General features: G+C 37.0%; 1 protein-coding gene across 7 annotated transcripts in view; it reads left to right on the top strand.

The window, feature by feature from the left end:
- Positions 1-25,595, top strand: part of SYT14 (synaptotagmin 14) — a 235,305-nt gene that overhangs the window by 140,124 nt on the left and 69,586 nt on the right. For all 7 annotated transcript variants that reach the window (XM_055233507.2, XM_055233508.2, XM_055233509.2 and 4 more), the window contains 2 exons: positions 18,088-18,359; positions 23,759-24,208. In XM_055233507.2, the coding sequence (XP_055089482.1) occupies positions 18,088-18,359; positions 23,759-24,208 (722 nt within the window). The remainder of the gene's footprint in view (positions 1-18,087; positions 18,360-23,758; positions 24,209-25,595) is intronic.

The raw sequence follows: 25,595 nt of genomic DNA, 5'->3' as shown, positions 1-25,595 counted from the left end.
AAATTTGTGTTAAATAGTACCTGCATGATGGGTATATTTTTAAAATATTAAGTATTATGTTTTATATAATTTTCTTTCCCATAGGCTTCTCCCTTAAGCAAACAACTTTAAACTTTTTGATAGCAGCATTTTATCTTACTGGTTTTATGTTGCCTCCAACTAACACAGATTTGCTACTTCATTTATCCATTGAGATATTACTCTGTAGACTTTGGGAATAGTAAGAGCCATTTTCTCCACTTAGAATCTCAGACACAAGCAGGAGAGTTTTATTGAGATACTTGGCTTAGTTGAATCTTTGATGATAATTTTGGGTCATGATTAATATTGATTACTAGGTGGAACCCCAAAAAAGCTGAAATTTAAGGTGCTCTTACTAATATAGATGCCATGGTGTATACTCCTGAATGACTTGATATGAGCAGTATCAGATCAAAAAATTCACTCACAGTATATAATTCAAGAGTTTTACAACCATCGCAATAATTTAATTTTAGAACATTTTCATCACCCAAAAAATAAATCGTGTACCCATGAGCAGTCACTCCCCAGCACCAGCATCTAAGTAACTACTACTCATCTACTTTCCGTCTCTTTATATTTGCCTGTTCCTCACCTTTCATATAAATGGAACAATACAAAAGGTGGTTGTATTAGTCCATTCTCACGCTGCTATAAAGAAATACCCAAGACTGGGCTGTTTATAAAGAAAAGAGGTTTAATTGGCTCATGGTTCTGTGCAGGAAGTATAGCAGCTTCTGCTTCTGGGGAGGCCTCAGGAAACTTAGAATCATGGCAGAAGAAAAATGGGGAGCCAGCGCTTCACATGGCTGGAGCAGGAGGAAGAGAGAGTGGGCAGGTGCTACACACTTTTAAACAACCAAATCTCATGATAACTCACTCACTCACTACCATGAGAACAGCACCAAGGGGAATGTGCCAACTCATTCATGAGAACTGCACCCACATGATTCAATCACCTCCCACCAGGTCCCTTCTCCAACATTGGGGATTACAATTCAACATGAGATTTGTGTGGGGACACAGCCAAACCATATCAGTGGCTTTTTGTTACTGGTTTCTTTCACTTAGCATAGTGTTTTGAAGGTTTTCCTTGTTGTAGAATTCCATTTTATTGCTGTGTTAGGCCATTCTAGTGTTATCATAAGGAAATACCTGAGACTGGGTAATTTATAAAGAAATGAGGTTTAATTACCTTACAGTTCTGCAGTTCCAATAAGCATGATGCCAGCATCTTCTCGGCTTCTGGGGAGGCTTCAGGGAGCTTTTACCCATGGTGGAAGGCAAAGTGGGAACCAGCACTTCATATGGTGAAAGGAGGAGCAAGAGAGAGTCGGTGGGGGGGAGATGCCACACACTTAAAACAGCCAGATCTCAGGAGTACTCACTCACTGTGACAAAGACAGCCCCGAGCCATCAGGGATCCACCCCATCACCCAAACACTTGCCACCAGGCCCCACCTCCAACATTGGGGATTGCATCTCAGCATGAGATTAGGTGGGGGCAAATATCCAAACCATATCAATTGCCAAATAGTATTAAATTGTATAGGTGTACCACATTTTGTTTATCAGTTCATCATTTAATGGTCATTTGGGTTCTTTCTACCTTTTGGCTACTGTATGAGTAATGCTGATGTGAATATGTGTACAAAAAAGCATTGTGTGGATACATGTTTTTATCTCTTTTGAGTAAATACAAATGTACAAGTCAAATTGCTGGGTCATATTGTAACTTTGTTTTTACAATTTTGATAACTTTTTTGAAATGACTGTACCATTGTACATTTCTATCTGCAATTTATGAAAATTCCTGTTTTTTCATACCTACCAATACTTACTCTTGTCTATATTCTTATCATAGATATTTTAATGGGGTATAAAGTGGTATCTGACTGTGATTTGGGGGAAAATTTTTTAAATAAAGAATTAAATACTGTGTTAAGTGCTATGGAAACTAGATGCAGAACGGTGCCACAAAGGAAGGGATTGTTAAACAGACCAGAAAAGGTTTTATACTAGAACCGAAGTCTTGGACATTGAAAACAAAGGGTATCTCCATGTTGATGTTGGAAACAAAGAACATTATAGCAAACGCCACTGAAGCATACAAATACGCATCTATTTCAGGGAACTGTAAGTGGCCTGACGGGGTTGGTACAGTGATTTGATAATTGCATGTGGATCATGAAATCAGTTTAGCAGGTCTTGACAAACACTAAAAAAGTGATGTGCCATGAAAAATATTTAGGAAAAACAAATTGTATTTCTTATAAAATATGGTTATTGCACATACTAAGGATATTACTTAATGACTCTTTTCCCCCCATAATTTAAGACATAGACTTTTAAAATGTATTTGTGGTGTGGGTTCTGGTTCAAGAGTTTGAAATTCACAGGTCTAGAGTGTACATTAAAGGACAAAAAAGTCGTGAAAACATGTTACCCTAGTGTGGACTCTAGAAATATCAAGCATGTCAGGAAAAATTTTCATTGACCGTCTATGAATAATATGATATACGTATGAATTTTTTTTTTTTTTTTTGAGACAGGGCCTTACTCTGTCACCCAGGCTAGAGTGCAGTGATGTTATCATGGCTCACTGTAGCCTCGACTTCTCAGGCTCAAGTGATTCTCCTACCTCAGCTTCCCCAGTAACTGGGACTACAGGGTTATGTGCCACCATGCCTGGCTATTTTTTTTTTTTTTTCAATCTTTTTGTAGAAACGGGGTTTCACCATGTTTCCCAGGCTAGTCTTGGACACATGAGCTCAAGCGATCAGCCTGTCTTGGCCTCTAAGTGCTGGTATTATAGGCATGAGCCTCTGCGCCCAGCATGTATGAATCCTTTAAAGCTATAGTATTGTAACAATTTTTTAATCATTGTTTTTTTTAGCCTGAGTAGATGCCTTGTAAAACTATCTAGATCAGTATTTCTCAACCTTTTTTCATTATTGCTCCCCTACAGAAATCATTTCAATTTAATTTAAATAAATCAATTAAATTAATTAATTTGAAAATAATCTCTACATAATAGGATACTATGTTCACTATTTTTGTGATGGGTTCAATAGAAGCCCAAACCTCACCATCACACAATATAACAATTATATAACTATAATTGTTACAGTTATATCCATGTGACAAACCTGCACATGTACCCCGTAAGTCTTAAAAAAAATTCTACCTAACAAGAAGATAAATACAAAGGAATAAGTTTTTTATCAGGTAGGGTTATGTTTTGGTAACCCATAAAACATAATAGTGAAGATATTTTTTACTCCAAAAACCAATTGTAGCCCATTTGGGCGTGACATTGTCCGAGTTGAGAATTCATATCTAGCTTATTCCTATTTTGTTTAAAATTAGAGGACTTAGAATTTTCACCTCAGCCCACGAAGGAGTAGCTGCTAAAGGACTTGCTTTCCTGCCATAAGTAATTAGAACACTGGAAAAAAAATGTAAGAAAAAGCGATTTTTAGAGTCAATGGACAGTAGGCAGGGCAGGGATATGATCCACGAGAGAAAGCAAACGAATGAGGAAATACCTATGAAGGCCCCAGCTTATTACTGAGAGACAGTTTTGAGGCTGCAGTGCAAGGAGGGAAAAGCAAAATGGAATCTGGCAGCCTCCAAAAATATTGATCGAAATTAACACTGTAATTTTGGACAATCTTCTTTCAGAATTTAATAGGGGATTATTTATCAAGAGTCTTTTAGTTTCAGTGTAGTTGAACAAAGTAAAAAGAAATTCTGGTCTTTGTTGATATTGAGTTGTCCTCATATTATTTTAAAGGTGATAAAATATATATTGTTAAATTTAATTCTAGATTTATCTAGTTTGGTTTTGTGAAGTTTTCTGAGGAATACCAATTATCTTTTTAATTTTGTCCTCAAAAATTGCTGCATTATTTAGGATAATTCAGTGAATTTAAAGCAATGGATTTGAAATATCTACTCTGTATATTTTAAACCAGATCAGCCTTTTAGCAGGAACATTTGTCATTTCATTTAATTGTTTAGGCAATTTTGTGAATAAAACACCCTCCAGTGTCCCCTAAAAGAAATCTGAAGTCATTTTCAGAATCATAGAGTCATAATATCATATAGTCAGATTAGAAGGAAATTTTTAAAATAATTGTTTTCTTGGCTTTTTTTCTAACAGCCTGGTATTTCTGTGACATGTTACAGTTAGAAGAGTTTTATAACTTTGAATAGTCACACCTCTTGATATCATGTACTCTTTATTTCCTTAATGTTACAACAGAAAATATAGCATGAGTTCATGACATGAGAACCCAGAGGTTTCACTGCCCTGCCAGTCATGGTTGGGTCACATTGAATACCTCTGCAACAATTATTTTGCCCTTTATTCAACAAACTGTTTAAAAATTGTAATTTAGTAACTGCATTTCAAGCAAGTTGCTGGGCACTGCAGATACAAAGATAAGAGACAGTTCCTGCTCTTTCAGGAAGCTCACATTAACATCTAAACAGAGATAGAAAAGTTAATGTTAAATGTTAACATAGTGCAATACATTGCAAATGATGGAAGCAACGTGTGCTGTAGAAATAAGTACTTAGGACCACTTAACTCAACATGCATGCATAGGTGGATGTGTTTGGGGAGAGGGTGGTTATGTTTGGGGATGGGGTGACAAATGCAACTGGGAAGGATAGGAGAGAGTGAATCTTTGAAATTCTTCAAAGAGGTAACAACTAAGCTGATTCTTACAGGATAATATGTGAACTTACCCAAGTAAAAAGGAGGAGGAAGTGAAGGATATCACAGGCCATGGGAAGGGCATGTACCAAAGCGAGCATAAAAGACCGTAGCACATTGAGGAAATTGCCAGTGTATGGCTGTGGCTGGATTGAGGGGTATAAGTATTCTGAGAGGGGAGGCTGAGCGATAAAGCTGGAGCAGGAGCTGAATGTCTGAGACTTTTCTTAGTGCATGCTAAAAAACATTTAGGATATTGTCTTGAAAGTAATGTATATACCTTTAAAGAGTATAGAACTGGCTCTGAAGAACTATAATACTATATGATAAGAACAAAACATTTTGTCCCTGGAACCTGAGCAAGACTAAGTCTGCTTCGGGGTATAGTTAAGGATGTTCAGGCATACCTGAGAGATACTGCAGGTGCAGTTCCAAACTGTTGCAATAAAGTAAATTTTGCAATAAAGCAAGTAACACGATATTTTTGGTTTCCTAGTACATATAAATGTTAGGTTTACACAATGCTGTAGTATATTAAGTGTGCAATAGTATTATGCCAAAAACAATTTACAAACCTTAATTAATACTTCATTGCTAGAAAAATGAGCACATGCTGTTGGGAAAATGGCACTAGTAGACTTGCTTGATGTAGGGTTGCCACAGACCTTCAATGTAACTGCTGTATCTTTGAAGCACAATAAAACATGATATGTCTGGTTTTTAATGAGATACAGAATAAACACAGTTGGAGAGATAAAACTATGGCCTCAGCCTCATAAGCATCATGAACTTCCGAACTACCTAGTATCCAAAGCACTTCACAAAACAGAATAAACAATATCATAGCAATCCTATAATCATAATAGCACTATAGTTTGTAGGAAGTTTGAATTAAAACCTGACAAGCATATGATAGTGAAACATCTAGACAGTCTTGATTAAAGATGAATATGATTAAGCATAGGAATTAGATTCATTGGGAAAAAAGTCATGCTGAGCTCAGTTGTGGAAATTCCTTGATGCTATTTGTAGAGAGAAAAATTAACGTTAAATGTTAAGATTTTCAGTTTCTATTTGACAGCAGCAGGAATTCAGTTTAAGGAGCAAAGCAAAGCAGTTGAGTAAATGTAGTTGTTAGAATATTTAAAAGTGTTTTCCATCTGAGAAAGAATTAAACTTGGAATATGTGGGGTTAAATTTTAGAAATCATGATATTTGGTGCATTTTTGAGTTTTAAGTTGTATTAGAAATGTAAATGTTTTCAAGCCATAGAGCCATTGTGGGTGACATCAGTCTTCCAGTCTTTCTCCTCCCAAGTGCATACATCAAGCCAAACCATTGGCAGCTAGGAAATAATGGAGACCAAACCTTATTCTAAGCAAAGTTGAGAACCAGATAGACTACTAGGAATTCTATCCACCGAGGTTTTCCTTTTCTATTATCTTTCAGGGCCACCTCGGAAAGGTACTAGAATACCAGAACATTTCGCGTGTATATCACTAGATATAATTTTTTTACTCAGTTAGCTAGTCATGATGTATTCCCCATGAGGCTATGAGTGTAGATAAGCAAGAGAAAACAGGCATAACTATAAGACCTACCTATCTCTTAGAGCCTACTTAGCCTGATAATTATCATCCAGTATATGCCAACTTTTGTTAAAGATGGTTTGCAGCTGGACATCCTCAACTTTATAGCTAGGAGATCATATGTCATCTGTTTCATACTGGACAGGTTGGACCACATTGCTACCTGGTGTTCCTTGGTCTTCCAGATAGCCTCTGTTTGATACTAATAGTAGACCAAGAGCTGTTTCTCCAAACAGAAATGCTTTTCACTTTACTTGCTGATGTGAGTATGGTCTTGCTTTAGAGCTCTAAGGGTCAAGAAATGAGAGGCAGTGAATTGATTTTTCACTAGAGAAATAGATGTACTGAATAAGATTGTACTGGTAGAAAGTTGGTAGCTATACGTGCAGTCTGGTTTGAGTAATGGGTTATTTCTTTTTTTTTTTTTTTCTTTTTTTGAGACGGATTCTCACTCAGTCACCCAAGCTGGAGTGCAGTGGCATGATCTCACCTGACTGCAACCTCCACCTCCCAGATTCAAGAAATCTTCCCACTTCACCCTCCCAAGTAGCTGGGATTGTAGGCATGTGCCACCATGCCCAGCTAATTTTTGGGTTTTTTTTAATTTATTTTTAGTAGAGATAGGGCCTCACTGTGTTGGCCAGGCTGGTCTCAAACTCCTAACCTCAAGTGATCCACCCACCTCGGCCTCCCAGAGTGCTGGGATTACAGGCGTGAGCCACCATGCCCAGCCAAGTGATGGATTATTTCAAACCATCAGGAAAATAAACTAATTAAAGATTAGACTTTCAAGGCATGACACAAAAATAATCTGAACTTTGTTTTCTAATAAAATATTTCTGAAGGTGCAAAAGAAGATTACTTATATATTTATTTTATAACAGGGTCATGCTCTGTGGCTCAGGTTGGAGTGTAGTGGCACAATCATAGCTCACTGCAGCCTCAATCTCCTGGGCTCAAACGATCCTCTTTTAGTAGCTGCAGTTACAGGTGTGTGCCACAATGCTCAGCTAATTTTTAATTTTTTTTTTTTTCTTGAGACAGGGTCTCACTGTGTCACCCAGGCTGGAGTGCAGTGGTATGATCATGGCTCACTGCTACCTTGACCTCCTGGGCTCAAGTGATCCTCCCACCTCAGCCTCCTGAGTAGCTGGGACCATAGACATACGTCACCACCCCTGGCTAATTTTGTATGTTTTGTAGAGATGAACTTTCGCCATGTTGCCCAGGCTTAGTCTTGAACTCCTGGGCACAAGCTGTCAGCCACCTTGGCCTCCCAAAGTTCTGGAATTACAAGTGTGAGCCATTGCACCTGGCCAAATTTTTAATTTTTTGTAGATACAGGGTCTCACTATGTTGCCCAGGCTGTTCTGGAACTCCTGGTCCCAAGCAATCCTCCCACATTGGCCTCCTAAAATGTCAGGATTATAGATGTGAGTCACCATGCCTAGCCTAGAAGATAATTTTTAAAAATCTATAGGCCTCCACTGCAATTTTACCATCAGGGCTTCCCAATGATATCTTTTAGTGCCATTACCTACAACAGACATTTTAGCGCCACTTGGTTTGCTGGGTCTCAGAGGTCAGGCGTAGAGCTTCCTCTACTGTATCCTCAATCATCTGGAGAGACTTACCTTGCTCTGCATGATACTCAAAGCTATTAGCTTTTTAGTTTACCTTATAAATGGATAAGAGCTATATGTTAAAATATGGAATGTGCTGCTTTCAAAGTGTAAAGAGGCCAACAAAGCTTTTTGTCTCCTTATTAGGAAACAGACAAGGAATATAAATTCTCTTTGACTTTGGGAGGAATATTCTTATTATATCCCTGGATCCTTGGGAACATTATTGACATGGCAAGCCCATGTATTTTTGTAGGATTCAGTTCTTGATTCTGTCTCACGTGTGTATCTTACCAAGGCACTTCATCTCTCAACTCTTCTACTCTCCTGGTCATAATAGCTTGCTGTCATCAGAGCAAGCTTGATCCTTCAAGGAAAAGTAGTATGGAATATTGAGGCAGCCAAGGTTTCTGCAGAGCAGATCATGGCATAGAACAAGAATTCTTTGTTTCCTTAAAGCAGGTCAGTAAATGTATTCCTGTCCTTGCCAGGTGAAGACAACCTGTTAACTTTTGTTCTTTCTGGATAAATATAAAGGAAAAGAGCATTTGTAGGTTAAAGCTACATATCAGATACCAAAGCTGTCTTAATTTGCTCAATAAGAAGACTCCATCTGGAGTGACAACTGCAGTTGAAGTCATCTTCTAATTAAGTTTATGATAATCTGCCATCATTTTTCAAGCCTACTAGTTTTTGCAGTAGCCAAACTAGTGAAAGCATTTGTCAAACCTGCAATTCTCTAATCTCTGATGGTAGACTAGTCTCTGCCTTTCTTTTGAGATGCCGTGTTACTGGAGAAAGGAAGCTCTGTTGGTTTTCAGCTGTCCTTTCCTGTACCATATAGGCACTGCCTAGAATGCCAAAGTTTGGATTCCACCAATTGCTAAGAAGATACATTCTAATTATAAACCCAAGAACTAGAAAAATAACAACAATGTCATTTCTTAGCATTATCCTTAGGTATTTGATGTTATCTGATGCTATTATATGTGAGATTTTTAAAACTTTTGCTAATTGATCATTGAACGTAGAAATTCATTTTTTAAAATATTGATGACATAGCCAGTGAATTTGCTAAATTTACCAACTCTTAATAGATTATCTCTAAATTATTTTGGGTTTTCTACATCACAATCATCATCTGAGACTAATGACAGTTATTTTTCTCTTTCCAATCATTTTACATCTTCTTTTTCTCCCCTTATTGCCCTGGCTAGGACCTTTAATACATTGTTGAATAGAAGTGGTGATAACAGTCATCCTTGTCATTCCTGATCTCAGAGGTAAAACTTTCAACATTTCACCATTAAATACGATGTTTGCTTTAGGACTTTCATGGATACCCTTTAGGAGATAAAGGAAATTGCTTTCTATTCCTAGTGCACTGAGAGATTTTATCATGAATGGATAATGAATTTTATGAAATGCTTTTAGTAAGTCTTTTACAATTATATTACTTTTTATATTTGTTCTTTCAGTGCAATAAATTAGATTGATTAGTTCTTAAATGTTACATCTTAAATGTTAAATGTTGCATGTATAGGATAACTGCATTCCAAGTTGATTGTGATGTGGTACCCTGTTTACATAACTCTGGGTTAGATTTGCTAAAATTTTGTATAGATTTTTTGTATCTATCTTCACGGGAGAGATTGGTTTATACGTTTTATTTCTTGTAAGATACTTTGCAGGTCCTGATGTCAAGGTTATTATGGCCTCATAAAATAAGTATTCCCTCTTTTTTGTATCACCTGAAAAATTTTGTGTTAAATTGTTATTTTTTCCCTTCTTTAAATAATAAATTCACCAGTGAAGCTCTCTCTGGGCCTGGAATTTTCTTTATTGGGGAGGTTTTAAAATAAGGATTCAATTTCTGTAATAGATAAAAGATTATTTAATCTCCTGTTTCTTCATGGGTTCATTTTGACAGATTGTGGAGTTATTTTATAGAGGTATCCTATCTGTTTTATTAGAGATATTCCTCATTGCATTTTATCAGGTGGGGTACAATTTTGATTTGTCCTGTTTCTCATAATGTTCACTTTGATATCTAGTTTAAGCTGGTATCTACCAGGCTTCTCCACTGTAAAGTTACCCTTCTTAATTAAAAAAGTATTTTGTGGGAAGATACTGTGTAACTATGTACATGTCCCATTCCTCAAAAAATTTTTCACTTATTCATATATTTATTTATATCTATATGGACTCATAGTTTTCTCATTTCTTCAATGAGCAATAATCAGTTACTATATTTATTTTGAGCTCAGACGGTTAGTGGTCAGTGGGAGCACTGTCAAGCTGATTTATTTGTCCTTTTGACATATCCTCATCAATCTTTGAACATCTCCTCACTTTCAATACACAGACTTTTCTAGGATCATCATGTACTTTACCTGGCCTTCCCCTGGAATTAGCCATTTCTTTATAAAGAGTCCTGGTTCCTTTTGGTGGATAATAGATTTAGAAGCCAAGACCCAGGCGCTCAGTGGACTCACTGCTATTGAGGTGGTGGTGGTCACAAACCTCCTCAGTGAGCAAAGCTAGAATATTTATGTGTGGGTGTATGTGCAAATATATGCACACATATATGCACATTTGCACTAATAACTTCTATCTATGTATTTTTAAACTATGAGTTCATGTGGATTGACCAATTCTAATCCAACACCACAGAATTTGTTTTAGTTTTTTCCTTTTTCATATTTGTAACTCTCTTTTCCATCAGTAAGAAACCTGGCTGCCATTAACCTTAATATATTTATTATTTGATCAGTCTGCACACATGTCCTCCCATCTCCCTGCACACATGCTCCCTTCACTGTGTTTGAGTTTGGAGATCTCATGCTGCCTTTCCCACTTGTGGGTGTCCTCATGACCGGCTGAGCATGGGCTCGATACCCGAGATCAGCTTGCCCCACATTTGGTGCCCTCATCGTCCTACCGAGGCCCTGACTTCCTGCTTGAGTCTTAGTACCATGATCCAGGACTCCCCCTTACTCCACATAGTTGCCCTCTTCACCCCACTTCGCCACACTCCGGGCCACCCTCGCACTGGACACCGTGCCCATGCTGCTTAGGCTCTAGTTTCCTGAGAGACCACCTGTCTGTGCAGATGCACACCTTACCCTGCTTGTGCTCTGATGTACTTCACCAGATACCCCTGTGTGTGGCACCCTCCTCACCCTCCTGGGTCTTCATAACCCACCCCAGTCACCTGGCTCTATGGCCCCGATACTTCTCATTCTCTGACTGCACATTAGGGTGCTCTCCTTCCTCAATGCGAACACCCTCCTTATCTTGTTTGGGCTCTGTTGCCCCAGGCCAGGCTGCCCTCCCGTGGGGAGCTTCCTTATCCTGCCAAGGCTCTGACTCCCCTCACTGGGCCTTTCTCACCTGCCTGGGCTTCAGCACTCTGTAGGACTGCCCCGATGTATGTGGGCTGTCTTTACCCTACTTTACACCTCAGTCTGGTCACTTTCTGAATTGAAAAACCCTTCTCACCTACCCTTGGGTTCTGACACTGCGTGTTTGACTGACTCCACTCCCTGGTATGGACGTGGACACCCTTCTGTCATCTCACTGGGGCCCAGGCCCTAAGATACCACACTGGGCTGGACATCTTCTCACTTGGGCTCTAATGGGGCTCTGCTCCGCTGTGGCTTCCTTTGCCACCATCAGTGCAGCCCTCTCCCTTCCTCTGCCCCACTCAGTGGCTTTAGGGCTGAAATTTTCAGAAAGAGAAGAACAAAGGGGAAATTTCTGTCTTTTTAATGTCTGTGGGATTTGAAATGATGTCCTCTTCTTGTTCCTGGTATTAATACTTTATGTAATCTCTTTTTTTCTGGACTCGTCTCTTCTAGTAGTTTATCAATTTTATTAGTGTTTTCAATGAATTTTATTTTGATGCTTTCTGTTATATGCTTGGTTTTTTATTTAATTTCTGCTCTTTATTATTTCATCCCTCTACTTTCTTTAGATTTAATTTGCTGTTTTTATTAACTTTTTTTTTACAGTGAGTTTTTTTTTTTTTAATTATACTTTAAGTTCTGGGATACATGTGCAGAACATGCAGGTTTGTTACATAGGTATACATGTGCCATGGTGGTTTGCTGCACTGATCATCCCGTCATCTACTTTAGCTATTTCTCCAAATGCTATCCCTCCCCTAGCCTCCCACTTGCCGACAGGCCCTGGTGTGTGATGTTCCCCTCCCTGTGCCCATATGTTCTCATTGTTCAATTCCCACTTACAAGTGAGAACATGCAGTGTTTGGTTTTCTGTTCCTGTGTTAGTTTGCTGAGAATGATGGTTTCAAAGGATTATAAATCATTCTACTATGAAGACACATGTATACGTATGTTTGTTACAGCACTATTCACAATAGCAAAGACTTGGAACCAACCCAAATGCCCATCAATGTTAGACTGGATAAAGAAAATATGGCACATATATACCATGGAATACTATGCAGCCATAAAAAAGAATGAGTTCATGTCCTTTGCATGGACATGGATGAAGCTGGAAACCATCATTCTTATTTTTGTTAACTTCTTGAAGTGGATTCTTAGACCATTGTTTTTCAGCCTCCCACTTCCCCCCAATATTTTATGCTCAGACCTATAAATTTCCTTCTAAGCACAGATTAGCCACATTCTACAAGTAGTTGTGTAGATCATTTTCGTTATCATTCTCTTCAGGATATTTATTTTTTATTTTTTTTTATTATACTTTAAGTTCTGGGATACATGTGCAGAACATGCAGGTTTGTTACATAGGTATACACGTGCCATGGTGGTTTGCTGCACCCATCAACCCATCATCTACATTAGGTATTTCTTCTAATGCTATCCCTCCCCTAGCCCTCCATCCCCCGACATGCCCCAGTGTGTGATGTTCCCATCTCTGTGTCCCTGTGTTCTCATTGTTCAGTTCCCACTTATGAGTGAGAACATGTGGTGTTTGGTTTTCTGTTCCTGTGTTAGTTTGCTGAGAATAATGGTTTCCAGCTTCATCCATGTCCCTGCAAAGGACATGAACTCATCCTTTTCTATGGCTGCATAGTATTCCATGGTGTATTTGTGCCACATTTTCTTTATCCAGTCTATCATTGATGGGCATTTGGGTGGGTTCCAAGTCTTTGCTATTGTGAATAGTGCTGCCATAAACATACATGTGCATGTGTCTTTATAGTAGAATGATTTATGATCCTTTGGGTATATACCCAGTAATGGGATTGCTGGGTCAAATGGTATTTCTGGTTCTAGATCCATGAGGAATTGCCACACTGTCTTCCACAATGGTTGAACTAGTTTACACTCCCACCAACAGTGTAAAAGCGTTCCTATTTTTCCACAACCTCTCCAGCACCTGTTGTTTTCTGACTTTTTAATGATCACTATCTTGAGGATATTTCTAATTTGTATTGTGATTTCTTCTTTGATCCATGGATTATTTTGAAGTCTCTTTTAATCTCTAGTTATTTTCGTTTAGATTTCTATACATTTTCTAGCTATATTTTTGTTTCTGATTTCTAGTTTAATTCTGTAGTGGTCATGTTACCTGTAGATGTCTTGACTATGAGTTGTCCAGATTCTTGGTGTTTGAACAAAGAATTGGACAAAATGCACAAACAAAGCAACGAAAAAATGAAGCAATGAACGCATAGATTTATGCTAGCATAGATTTAAGCATAGTGAAACGATAGTACACTCCACAGAACAGCCCAAGAGCACGGGCTACAGAATTTTCTGGGGTTTAAATACCCTCTAGTGGTTTCCCATTGGTTACTTGGCTACATCCTATGTAATAAAGGACGGGCCTGTGACCAGTCTGACTGGTTGGAGGAGGTGACCAATCAGGCTGAAGTGAAGTTACAGCGTTACACATGAAGACTTGGCTGGTCACCAGTCTGATTGTGGGAGGAGACCAATCAGAGATACTTCCCATTTTTCATCTGCCACACAGTGCAAAGGGAGTAGCCTCTGATCCTTTTGTTACTTGGGTGTGGAGAGGTGGGGTTTTACTTTTGATTCAGTTCTAGGAAGTCAGCATAGCCTTAGGTTTCCTGCCCTCGGACTTTATTCTCCTGCCTCATTTAGAAAACATCCTCTTCATGCCTCCAATCTGTGAAATGTATTGAGACTTAATTAATTGTTCAGCATATAATCAATTTTGGCAGATTTCCACAGGCACTTGAAAAAAAAAGAATTCTGCAGTTGTTGAATATACATCGTTTTTTTTCTAGAGCTGTAGTTCTCACCACTGTTTTAAAAGGTAAGAACCACAGGTCATATTCCCTGTGTGCACACATGCTGTTTTTTCTATGGTAAGAAAATACTTCATCATGTTTTGTAGGTGCTATGCAATATGCAGATGGTAAATTAAAATGCTTAAAATATATCCATGCCTAAATCCTCTTATAGATATATCATTTATATTAAAATAGGGTTATGAAATTAGGTAATAAAGCAAGAACTAAAGTAATGGGAGGGCATCATCACGTGGTGTTTGATAGTTCCACTAGAAATTTCTTCTTAAGGTTGATGTTTACAGTGTAATTTCACAATAATAATTTAAATTTTGTTACTTTATAAAATTATTAAAAAAATTTTCTTATATCAATTACATTTAAGCCAACTCTTAGTACACTATGTAGAATAAAAAGAGATTGCAAACATTTAAAAAGGAGGGATCTTCATAACTATATTTTTTAATGAAATTTTTATTCCACCTACATTTGTGTGTTCTACACTTTAAAAAATAAAATGCAAAAATAAAGTGAAAAGTAAAGATAAAGGGTGGTATTACTATTTTCAAAACTTGGAGGATATGGTGTGGCTAAAATACATTTTATATATTCACAGCTTTAATGTTGTTTCTCTCAAATCCAGAAAACAGTAGTGAAGTCTACCCATTGAGCCCACTTACATCTTTAAATATCACAAACCCATTTTGTGTAACTTGTGCCTTGGTCTCTGGAGCAAGAGTTACACTAAATCTAAACTAGCGCCAGATGCCTAGAGCTCAGCTGTGAAAATACACTTAGTTGGCCCACAGCTAGGCAGGACCTAATATAAAAAAGCAAACCAAAGGAAATAAGGTGTAACATCATTACCAGACCGAAATTATACTGTGCTGGCATATCAAAAGGAACCTCAGAAAAGGATTATTATATTGAGGAAAAATAATAACCACAGACAGAAAAAAAATACTCTGATCAAGAAAACAGGCCTGGCGCAGTGCCTTATGCCTGTAATCCCCAACACCTTGGGATGCCGAGGCAGGCAGATTGCTTGAGCCCAGGAATTCAGGATCAGCCTGGGCAACATGGCAAGACCTCGTCTGTACAAACAGTTTTTAAAATTAGCCAGGCATGGTGGCTCATGCCTATAGTTCCAGCTACTTGGGAGGCTGAGGAGGGAGGATCACTTGAGCCTGGGAGGTCAAGACTGCAGTGAGCCATGTTCACTGGATCATGAACTGGATCATGTTCATTTTGTACCAACATTCTTTCATCCTCCCTCCTGGATCCTACATTGTTTAGGCATCTACTCTTTTCCATATAGATATGAAGAGTGAAGCTGGCCCCATCCCCAGCTTCAAATTTTGATGGCTTCTGATTAATTTAAGCCAATTATGGTCATCCCATTTCTTCTACCAGTGATGGATTTAGGAATAGACATGTGACCCAGGTCTGTGCATTGAGATCTGTGAGGCAATATGCTCAAGACTTCTAGGAAAGAGGACCTCTCTTCTAAGAAAAAAGGTAAAGGAGTAGATGGTGTGCTGACTCCCAAAACCACTTACGTTGGAAAATTTTTAATTGACTTCGTGTTGCAGTATTTAGGTATTACCCTTTAATTCAGTGGCTAATTAAATATGTACTTTTAAAGGGGCAGAGGATGTCAGTTTAATGATTAATAAACTATATCCATTGAGAATATATTTGGAAACAGTAGAAAATCCAATTATTGTAGTTTTTTTCTTTTTCTTTAACAAATAGGGATTTGTCTCAGGCGTCAAGTTTGGAGGTAGGTATTTAGTGATGTTTCAGATACCCGGGCTTTTCATTTTCCTGCTTCTGCCTTCCTAGCTTTCATTCTCATACTTGTCACTGTATGGTCACAAGGTAGCTGCTGCTACTCCTCCAAGAAGGAAGCAGAGGAAAGGCAAAGGGACAAAGGGGCATGCCAGTAGAGTCTACGGGCTTTTATCAGGAAAACAAAACTTTCCTGGAAGGTTCACTCTGAAATCTGCTTGGATCTCATTGGCCACTCCTAATCAGAATGCTGCTTAGAAGAAAAAGAGGTTATGGATGGAGTCAAGTCAGTCTGCCAGCGGTGGCAGCCACACATACTTACCTACCACATAAATGCATCAAGCTAATTAACTGCCTAAAACCACTTGTCTCTTTACTAGTCTGGAATTCTGTGGGTTTTTTGGCTACAACTTGCAACATGTCTAATCTGTCTTCTTGAATTTAGCTTCAACTATATTAATTCAGCCACTTTTTTACTTTTTGCTTATGTTATAAACTAAAGTTAGTACAGCTGGCCCTCCATGTCTGTAGGATTCAACCAACCTCAGATGGAAAATATTTGAAAAAATATATGGTTTCATCTGTACCAAACATATACAGACTTTTTCTTATTATTTCCCAAACAATATAATATTACAACATTTACATAGCATTCACATTGTGTTAGACATTGTAAGTAACATAGAGATGATTTAAAGTATATGGGAGAGTGTACTTAGGTTGTATGTAAATACTACACCATTTTATAACAGGTACTTGAGCATTTTTGCATTTTGGTATTTGAGAGGGAATGGTGGGGTTAGAACCAGTTCCCCACGTATACTGAGAGATGACTCTGTGGTCAGACTATTAGACTCACTAGGTAAGACATTTAGTTTTTCTTTTTTTTTTTTTCAAAATTGGGGCCTCTGAGCAAATATGTAAATTTGTGCTACATTTGTGCAAATTATTATTTTTCATTTGAACCAAGCATTTTGGTAATTTTTAAATGAAGCTTATAGTTCTTATGTAACTTTTTATCTTAGGAAGAACAGAGGAACTATTGAATATTTGAACTGAACTCCATAACAATGATAATACAAACTACTGTTTCAGGGTCCCTTTTGAGAAAAGAGATGCACAGTTCATTAAAAGAAAAAAAAAAAGATCAGTGTTTAAATTTAATGTTTAGTATTGCATTCAGGATTTATCTACAAAGACTTAGCTGTTCTTAAATTATGTACTGGACTCTGTTTCCTTATTTCCCTCCTGCCCCCAACTCTGTCCTTGTTCACAGATATGTTTATTCTCAATCACCAAGATAAATCATTGAGGTAAAAATTAAAAAGATAATTTAAGAGTGAAAGAAAATGTGGTTTCATGTTAACTGCTAGAGGTAGAGATGTCTACTATAGACAAGATGGAGTCATAATTTATAAAGAATACAGACACAGATGTAGAGTGGGATAGAGTACCCTTATAATGGAGAAGAGACAGAACACAGCCTCCAGTCTTTGCTAATTGATGGATGTTAGCAAACAGGGAATGGGCCTGATTCACAGTGCACCTCATTCTAGGATTCTGGATCCAGGACAGATGTAGAAAAACATTTCTGACACGGCTAGCTGAATGCTAGTTTAAGTTCATCTCAGTAACTGAAGAATGTAGGTGAGTTCTTGTTGAACATAGGTGAAGAACAAGCGAGGTGTTATGTTCGTTTTTCCAACCATATTTGTATCGCTTTGACCCTAGGGTGGCCATAGATCACGGGGTAATAGATGAAGTATGTATACATCAGGATTGTTTTGAGAGAGACAAATAAGCTGTTTAGCTAATACTTACCACTCCCCCATTTTTATGATACATAACAGGATCTTTCTTCATATATGACTTTTATTTTTCCTAATCTTATTATGCAGGAGGCGAGGAGTGTGAAACCAGATTATTTTATTTGTGCCTCTGAACTAGGGAAAAAGAGAAGTCATTAGTAAATCTAATAGTTATGTTGCCATCAATTTTTTGATCCAGTTTTCAAAAGTTATTTACAATTATTGTAGACTATACTGCGTGTTGAGGCTAATTGGAAACAGTGACCAGATTCTTAATCATTATCAGGAAACTGCATTCAGAGAATGAGAAGAACACCCCCGCTGGATGAATTGCAGCCACCACCATATCAGGATGACAGTGGTTCTCCCCATCTGTCATGTACACCCTCAGAAATTGGGGACAGTAAATGTGAATTTTCCCACTGCAGCAACAGTCCAAGATGCTCATATAACAAGTGCCCAAGTGAAGGAAGCACAGGTCATGAAATAGAAAGTTTTCATAATAAAGGATATGAAGAAGATGTTCCAAGTGACAGCACTGCAGTCCTGAGCCCTGAAGTAAGTAAAAGCACATAGAAGTTTGAAAATGAATGTTATTTGGAGGATAATAATCCTGTGCTTCTCCTCTTGGTAAGAAGAATTGATTTTATCACTTATTCCTTTGTAACTTATAGTACCAGTATCCATCCTTAATCTAATCTTTATCCAACAAACTTATCAGGAATGTCCTAACTAGTCTTCAACTGCCCCCACTCCACAACCTCAAGCCCCACCACCAAAGGATGTTTTTTTTTAACATTTTATATAAAACATTCTAGAATAATTTACCTATTTATTTCATCTTCAGGTTACTATTTGTATTATTTTTATTTTGGATTTTTTTACTATTGGGAGGTTACTCAATGTTTCACAAGTCTTTCAAAATAATCTTATTGTATTTTCATATCATAGAAAATGCAAGGGATAAATGATGATCAGCTTTACTAATGAAATTTGAATCCATGGCTTCATGCATTCAGAGTGGCTGGTTGGTTGAGCTTTAAGTTTACTTACTGTTTTGGAGCAAAAATGTGAAAATTACAACAAAAATAATTTTGTGGCAGTTTTGAAGTATTACTGTATTCTAAAAAGAGTTTGCTTTAATGTTTCTGTCATAATGAAAACTATATAAAGGCAATCTAAAGGTTTTATAAGTTAGTATTTAGATTTACTTTCAAGTTTTTTTGTTTTTGTTTTGAGACAGTCGAGTCTCTCTCTGTCACTCAGAACAGAGTGCAGTGGCGCAATCACAGCTCACTGCAGCTTCCTCCCACCTCAGCTTCCCAAGTAACTGATACTACAGGTGTGCACCACCACACCCACAACTTTTTAAATTTTTTTGTAGAGTCAGGCTCTCACTATGTTGCCCAGGCTGGTCTCAAATTCCTGGGCTCAAGCAATCTTCCTGCTTCAGCCTCCCAAAGTGCTGGGTTTGCAGGCATGAGCCACTGCACCCAGCCTGCTTAAAAGTTTTAGATTGCAAGTTTTTACTGCTTTTGTTCCAGACAACATTCGGTAATACTGAAATATGTCCGTATTCTTACCAGATGAATTTTCAGATCTGCTGCCAAAATTAAATAATAGATGTAGTTTCCTAATACCCAGAACAATTAAGCTATGGATAGAATTTCCTTAATTTTAGGTTTTTCTTCTATAATTGTTAAAAATACTTTGTATCTGTTATTGCTTTTTTTAGTATTTCTAGTATTACAGTATCTGACCGAGAAGAAAATTGTACACTGGTATTTTAAGTTTAATATATCATTGTTTTATGATTTTTCATGATGAATATTTCTTTGTGTTCCATTACCTAAACAAATTTGAGACAGCTGTTTTGTAGCTTTGTAAACTACGTATATAGCTCACAAGTTAACAGTGAAGCCTGGATTGTGGGATTAATAAACAACAACAATAATACCTATCACCACTTGTGTCAGGAATTTTGCTATGAGCTTTATGTAGTCTGCTCATTAAATTCTAACAACCACATCTTTAGGAAGTTATTATTTTCATTTTATAAATGAAAACATTAAGAGTCAGAGAGCTAAACAATTTGACCAAGTAGAAGCAGCTCTTAAATAGTGAAACTATAGTTCAAACCCAGGTCTGTCTGACTGCCAAAGCAGTGCTCTTAACAACTATATTATATTACCTTTTTTGATCCAAAATGTTGTGTGAGAAATTACTTTGATTCAGTGGTACCCTCCAAACATTACCAGGCAAACTCTCTCAGAGGAGTAAAGCACCAAAGTAAGATGCTCAAATTAGTGTGTGTGTGTGTGTGTGTGTGTGTGTGAGAGAGAGAGAGAGAGAAAGAGAGAGAGAGTGTGTTTTAATCCATTTCACATACAAAGCAAGAAGTAAGAGGAGCTAGATGAAATCAGAAATCCGTTAACACACCTGGGGATAAGCTGCAAGTGAGTATAGGTAGCAAGACCACACTGTGTGAGTCCTGGTTTATGCAGTGCCCATACATCCCGCCTCACTGTCTCTTTTCCATCAGCATTCCTATTTATGATGTTAACAAGGACCAGAGTTGAGATTTGAACAAGGGTATCAAGAGCCAACAGCACACACTTGTTTGTTTTGTGGAAGAGATATAGTTATACTCCTGGCCGCCACTGAAACTTGTCAGCCTACTAGGCAGTTGTAGGTTTTATCTGCATTTCTTAAGTAGATCACATGGGTGACAGAGCTGTCAGCCCAGAGGCTACATGATCGTGGCTTGTGCATTTCATCCCTTTCTATAGGTAACACTCATTTGATCCGTCAGATTTTCTGTATAATCTTTCTTTGGCGTATGTTATAAGTTATTAACTATTTATATTTAATATCTTATGAATTCTGCCTGTGTCTCACAAGCTGTTTCTTTACTCACTATCTATAGTTATCACACACTGTGAGTTTTGTCCGTATTTCAGAAGCTGCTAACTTGCTATCTATAACCACTTCTTTGGAATTTCTTCCATCCTGCTTATTTTTGTGTCTTCTTGTAGTAGCATTGAATGTACTCAAACAATATGGCAAACGCACATTACAGAAATATTTAGATGTGAATGCTGATAGCCTATGCTAATATAAAATTCACTTTTGTGTTTTTTCAAGTTTATTTTGCATCCTTGTAATAGATATGTGTCAGATAGAAAATTCTCACTTTTCTCTTGGTTTAATCCAGGCTGTAGCTATCTTAGAGCCTATCCACATACATGATTAAACTGAGAGAGGAGAGAAGGTTCAGAAGAATTCCATGGGAAGGAGTTTATAAACGCTCTTGATGACCTATTGCTATCTAAATAAAGGTTTTTTAAAACTGGTCCCATACCTTGAAAGGAAGGATTGTTTGCTTATTGCCTGTTTTCAGAATGCAGATAATGTCTTTTATCTGTCAATGGTCTACCCTTTCAACATTGGGTTTCATAAGAATTGTTGGAATGTTTGAAAAAAAAGAAAAAACAATCAGGAAGGCACCAAGAGAAGTAAAATTCAAAAATAGCTATCTAGGACCTGATAAACATTTTTATTGCCTGAAAATCTTAGCTGTCATGATGTTATTTTAGAAAATATTTAATTGAAATACCAAAGCCATATAATTAATAATCTTTAATTACCAATTATAAAGTAGTATACATTAACACATTTTGCTCTAAACCGTAAATTTTTTAACAGAATATGTTTTGATTTTCTCATACTACATTAAAAACTGAATTCTCTTATGGGAATTTATTACTTCTCCCTAAGTACTGTTCTTCTGTTGTTTTTTTTCCTGCATACATTATACCAACTAGCATATAAGATTTATAAGACCAAGGACTAACTGGGCATGGTGGCTCACACCTTTAATCCCAGCACTTTGGGAAGCCAAGGCAGGAGGATTGCTTGAGCCCAAGAGTTTGAGACCAGCCCGGGCAACATAGACTTTTGTCTCTACTAAAAATCAAAAAATTTAGCCAGGTGTGGTCGTGTGTGCCTGTGATTCCAGCCACTCAGGAGGCTGAGGCAGGAGGATCACTTGAGCATGGGAGACCAAGGCTGCAGTGAGCCATGATTGTGCCATTGCATTCCAGCCTGGTTAACAAAGCAAGACCCTGTGTCAAAAAAAAAAAAAAAAATTAAGGACTCATGTCTTTTTGGTTCTCTCTGCAGAAAGAAGCACTCTCCCGACCTAAAATAGGGGTTGGCACATAGTAGGTACAGTAGTTACAGTACATGTTAAGCTGCTACAACAAAAAGACCCCTCAGCCCCCACCAAATACAATGGCTAAAGAACATAGAAACGTAATTCTCTTTTGTTTAACAACAGTGCAGGGTGAGCAGGGGGCTTTGCTCTATGAGATTATTCAGAAACCCAGTCCCTTCTCTTCTGTTGCTCTGCCTTCCCCTAGGGTATTGTCCTAGTCCACATGGTCTGAGCTGACCCACACATCCTGTCTGTATATCTGCTTGTGAGAAGAGTGAGACAGAGAGTAGAGAGCAAGTAATTTCTTATATAAACCTGATCTGAATGTTTCACACACAAATTATTTTTGCCTCCCATTGGCCAAAGCTGAGTCATGTAGTCCTGTGAGCTATAGTAGAGGCACTGAAGTCTATAGTCTCTTGTGGATGGTGCTTTTTTTTTTTTTTTACACAAATTCTCACCCTGTCACTGAGGCTGGAGTCCACTGGCATGATCTTGGCTCACTGCGACCTCTGCCTCCCTAGCTCAAGCGATTCTCCTGCCTCACCCACCTGAGTAGCTGGCACTACAGGCACCTGCCACCCATGCCCAGTTAATTTTTGTATTTTTAGTAGAGATGGGGTTTCACCATGTTGGCCAGGTTGGTCTCAAACTCCTGACCTCAAGTGATCTGCCCGCCTTGGCTCCCCAAATCTTGTGGGTAGTATTTCTAGCTAATAGGAAGGTTTTGTTTTGTTTTGTTTTGTTTCGTAAGTGGAAAAAGAGAAGACTGAGATTCAGTAGTAGTCACTGCCACTCAAAATTTAGAAAATTTTAGAAATTTATTAAATTGGCCCACATTTTGAAATGAGAATTATTTAAGATTTATTAAAATACTTGAAGAGGCAAAGTGGTATAGTTGAAAGGTCAGAGACCTAGGTTTGACATTGTTGGTAACCATCTAAAACCCCTATTATATTCTAGATAGATAGACTGGCAGGAATTTGAGACAATTACAGGAAGAATGGTTATAATTTGTTTTAATTTCATAATTAAAATGTACCGTTTCAGCCTTTCTTGAACTTTTAAAATGTGTGTTCTGCCATTTTCAGTAGTCATTAATGTTAGAAAATAATATGTTTTTAATTGTTTAGAAATTGAAGTAAATATAGTCTGTGTTATGGAAAGTAAATATTTGACCGCTAATATTTTGAGACCTTTATTTATACTTTCATATTTCACATTTCCATTGATTTTTAAGTCTAAATGTCTTTATATTTTATTACAGATGGGGATGTTTTAGAACAAACTCTGAAAACGGAACCAAATTTTTCAATAGCATTATACTTTTATTTATGTTCTCTTTCTCTGCAGCCTGATACTGTGCTGTCAATGGCATTGTTTATAACATTGAAAGTAAAATGTAGTGGTTTTCTACAAAAGGAGCAGATATACCCACTAAAGGATATATTTTAAATTCTCATTTATAAAAACATACATCACACTTTCTCAGAATTGTAATGGTGAATATTAAATTCTAAACGTGTCTTTATTATCATAAGTTTTGAGTTTAACTTACTGCCTATACTAATCTCGCTCTGTAGGGTAGCTTTTGGTTGTAGTTGACTGTTAAATATTATTGTATTACTTTCTTTGTGGCAGAATTGTTTTCATATCTTCTAAAGAAATATCAAGTATTTATTTACATGCTAGGTTAAATAATTGAGTTAAAAACTCTAACATTTAAATTTTCTTTTCTTAGGATATGTCAGCTCAAGGATCATCTTCACAGCTTCCTAAACCTTTTGATCCTGAGCCAGAAGCTAAATATGGCACACTGGATGTGACTTTTGACTATGACTCACAAGAACAGAAGCTTCTGGTAACAGTGACAGCTGTCACAGACATCCCAACATATAACAGGACAGGTGGCAACTCATGGCAAGTACACCTTGTTCTTCTACCTATAAAGAAACAGAGAGCAAAAACCAGCATCCAGAGAGGACCATGCCCTGTCTTCACAGAAACATTTAAATTTAATCATGTTGAATCTGAGATGATTGGAAATTATGCAGTTCGGTTTAGACTGTATGGTGTACATCGCATGAAAAAAGAAAAGATTGTGGGGGAAAAGATTTTTTATTTAACAAAATTGAATCTTCAAGGGAAAATGTCATTGCCTGTGATATTGGAACCTTCTTACAATCATTCTGTGAGTATCTCATCAAATGGCCTGAATACAGTTTATGTTCATGGTTTATAGTATGCACAATTTTAAAAATCTTTAATCAAGCCAACCAGTTTGTAAGTCTATTTTTTTACATAGTAATCATGCCTTTACAAAAATATCTAAGCCCTGGATAGATAGATATACTTTTTCTTACCTAAAAAAGTTGCCCTTGAAGATAATTTGTGATTTATGTCTTTTATTTTATCGTTCACAGAGTTTTGGCCCAGGGTTTTACATGGTTTTTTTTTTGTTGTTAGCATTTATTAAATGTTTGATTATGAAGTCATCCAAACTCCTTGTAGAATTTATTATTATTTTTCCAGGTTAAAACTAGGCAATACATTAAGAAGTATCAGCCCCATATATTATTTGCTGTAGGGCAGAAGGGATTTGCCCTTACAGAACAGAATATGTACCGCTCCCTAGGTCCTGACTGGATATGTTTCCAGAACTTCTGTGAAATTATTTTAAAATTTCAAAATAAATCTGGCCTCATTAGACTTTCCACCCTTTTTAAACAGATTGTGAAGTATTTCAGGAGAACCCTTAAGCTTAGTACTTTGAGCTAGTTCTCTCTTTTCTCTTTTTGTCCTCCAGATGATAATCACATATAAATCTCTCTGTCTTCATATTTTTAACTAAATTCCCACAAGGCATTGCAAATCACAGGAGAGAAATGTCTGCACTGTTTATTTAAACCAGGGAGATACATTATGCCACATAGTTATTTAGATTATGAAAAAATCTGTGATATGCTATAAGTGTGCATTATGGTTTATATTTATTCCTCTCTGTTATATTGAATACAAAACATTTTTTAAAATATAAATATACAGATTTTAGAATAGATTTATATTTTAAAATAAAGGTATACTATTTTAGTGTTGTTTTAAGCTTTTAAATGTGTAAGCTTTTACACATTTAACAATCAAGTAGTTTAGGGTCTCATTGCATTTACATCAGGCAACATTTTATGTTGTAATACCTTGATTCACAGTCAGCACCATACCAGTTTAACTAAATGATTCCAATGTCTTTAAGTACAAAATGATGATGGTAAATATAGTATATTCATATGGGTTTCTAGGATAAGACTTAATCTCTGTTGGGAAAATTGATAACTTGTTATCCTTTTAAATTTTCAGAATTATTTTTGGGAAATGCCTTTTTAAAATAATAGCAGCTTAAAAGAGGGGAGAAAAAAGAGAGCACAGGCAATATTTTGGGGGGAAAGAACAAATTTTTCATAAAATTTAATAATCTACAGTTATTAATATGATTTCTAAACTTTTTCATTATTTGGTCTGAGTGATCACTAGTTATTCTGTGGAAAATACATCCTTATATAGAAATAACTCATTTAAATTAG

The sequence above is a fragment of the Symphalangus syndactylus genome, chromosome 19 (genome assembly GCF_028878055.3).
Source record: "Symphalangus syndactylus isolate Jambi chromosome 19, NHGRI_mSymSyn1-v2.1_pri, whole genome shotgun sequence".
Classification (NCBI taxonomy): Eukaryota; Metazoa; Chordata; class Mammalia; order Primates; family Hylobatidae; genus Symphalangus; species Symphalangus syndactylus.
This window is presented reverse-complemented; position numbering and strand designations above follow the sequence as displayed.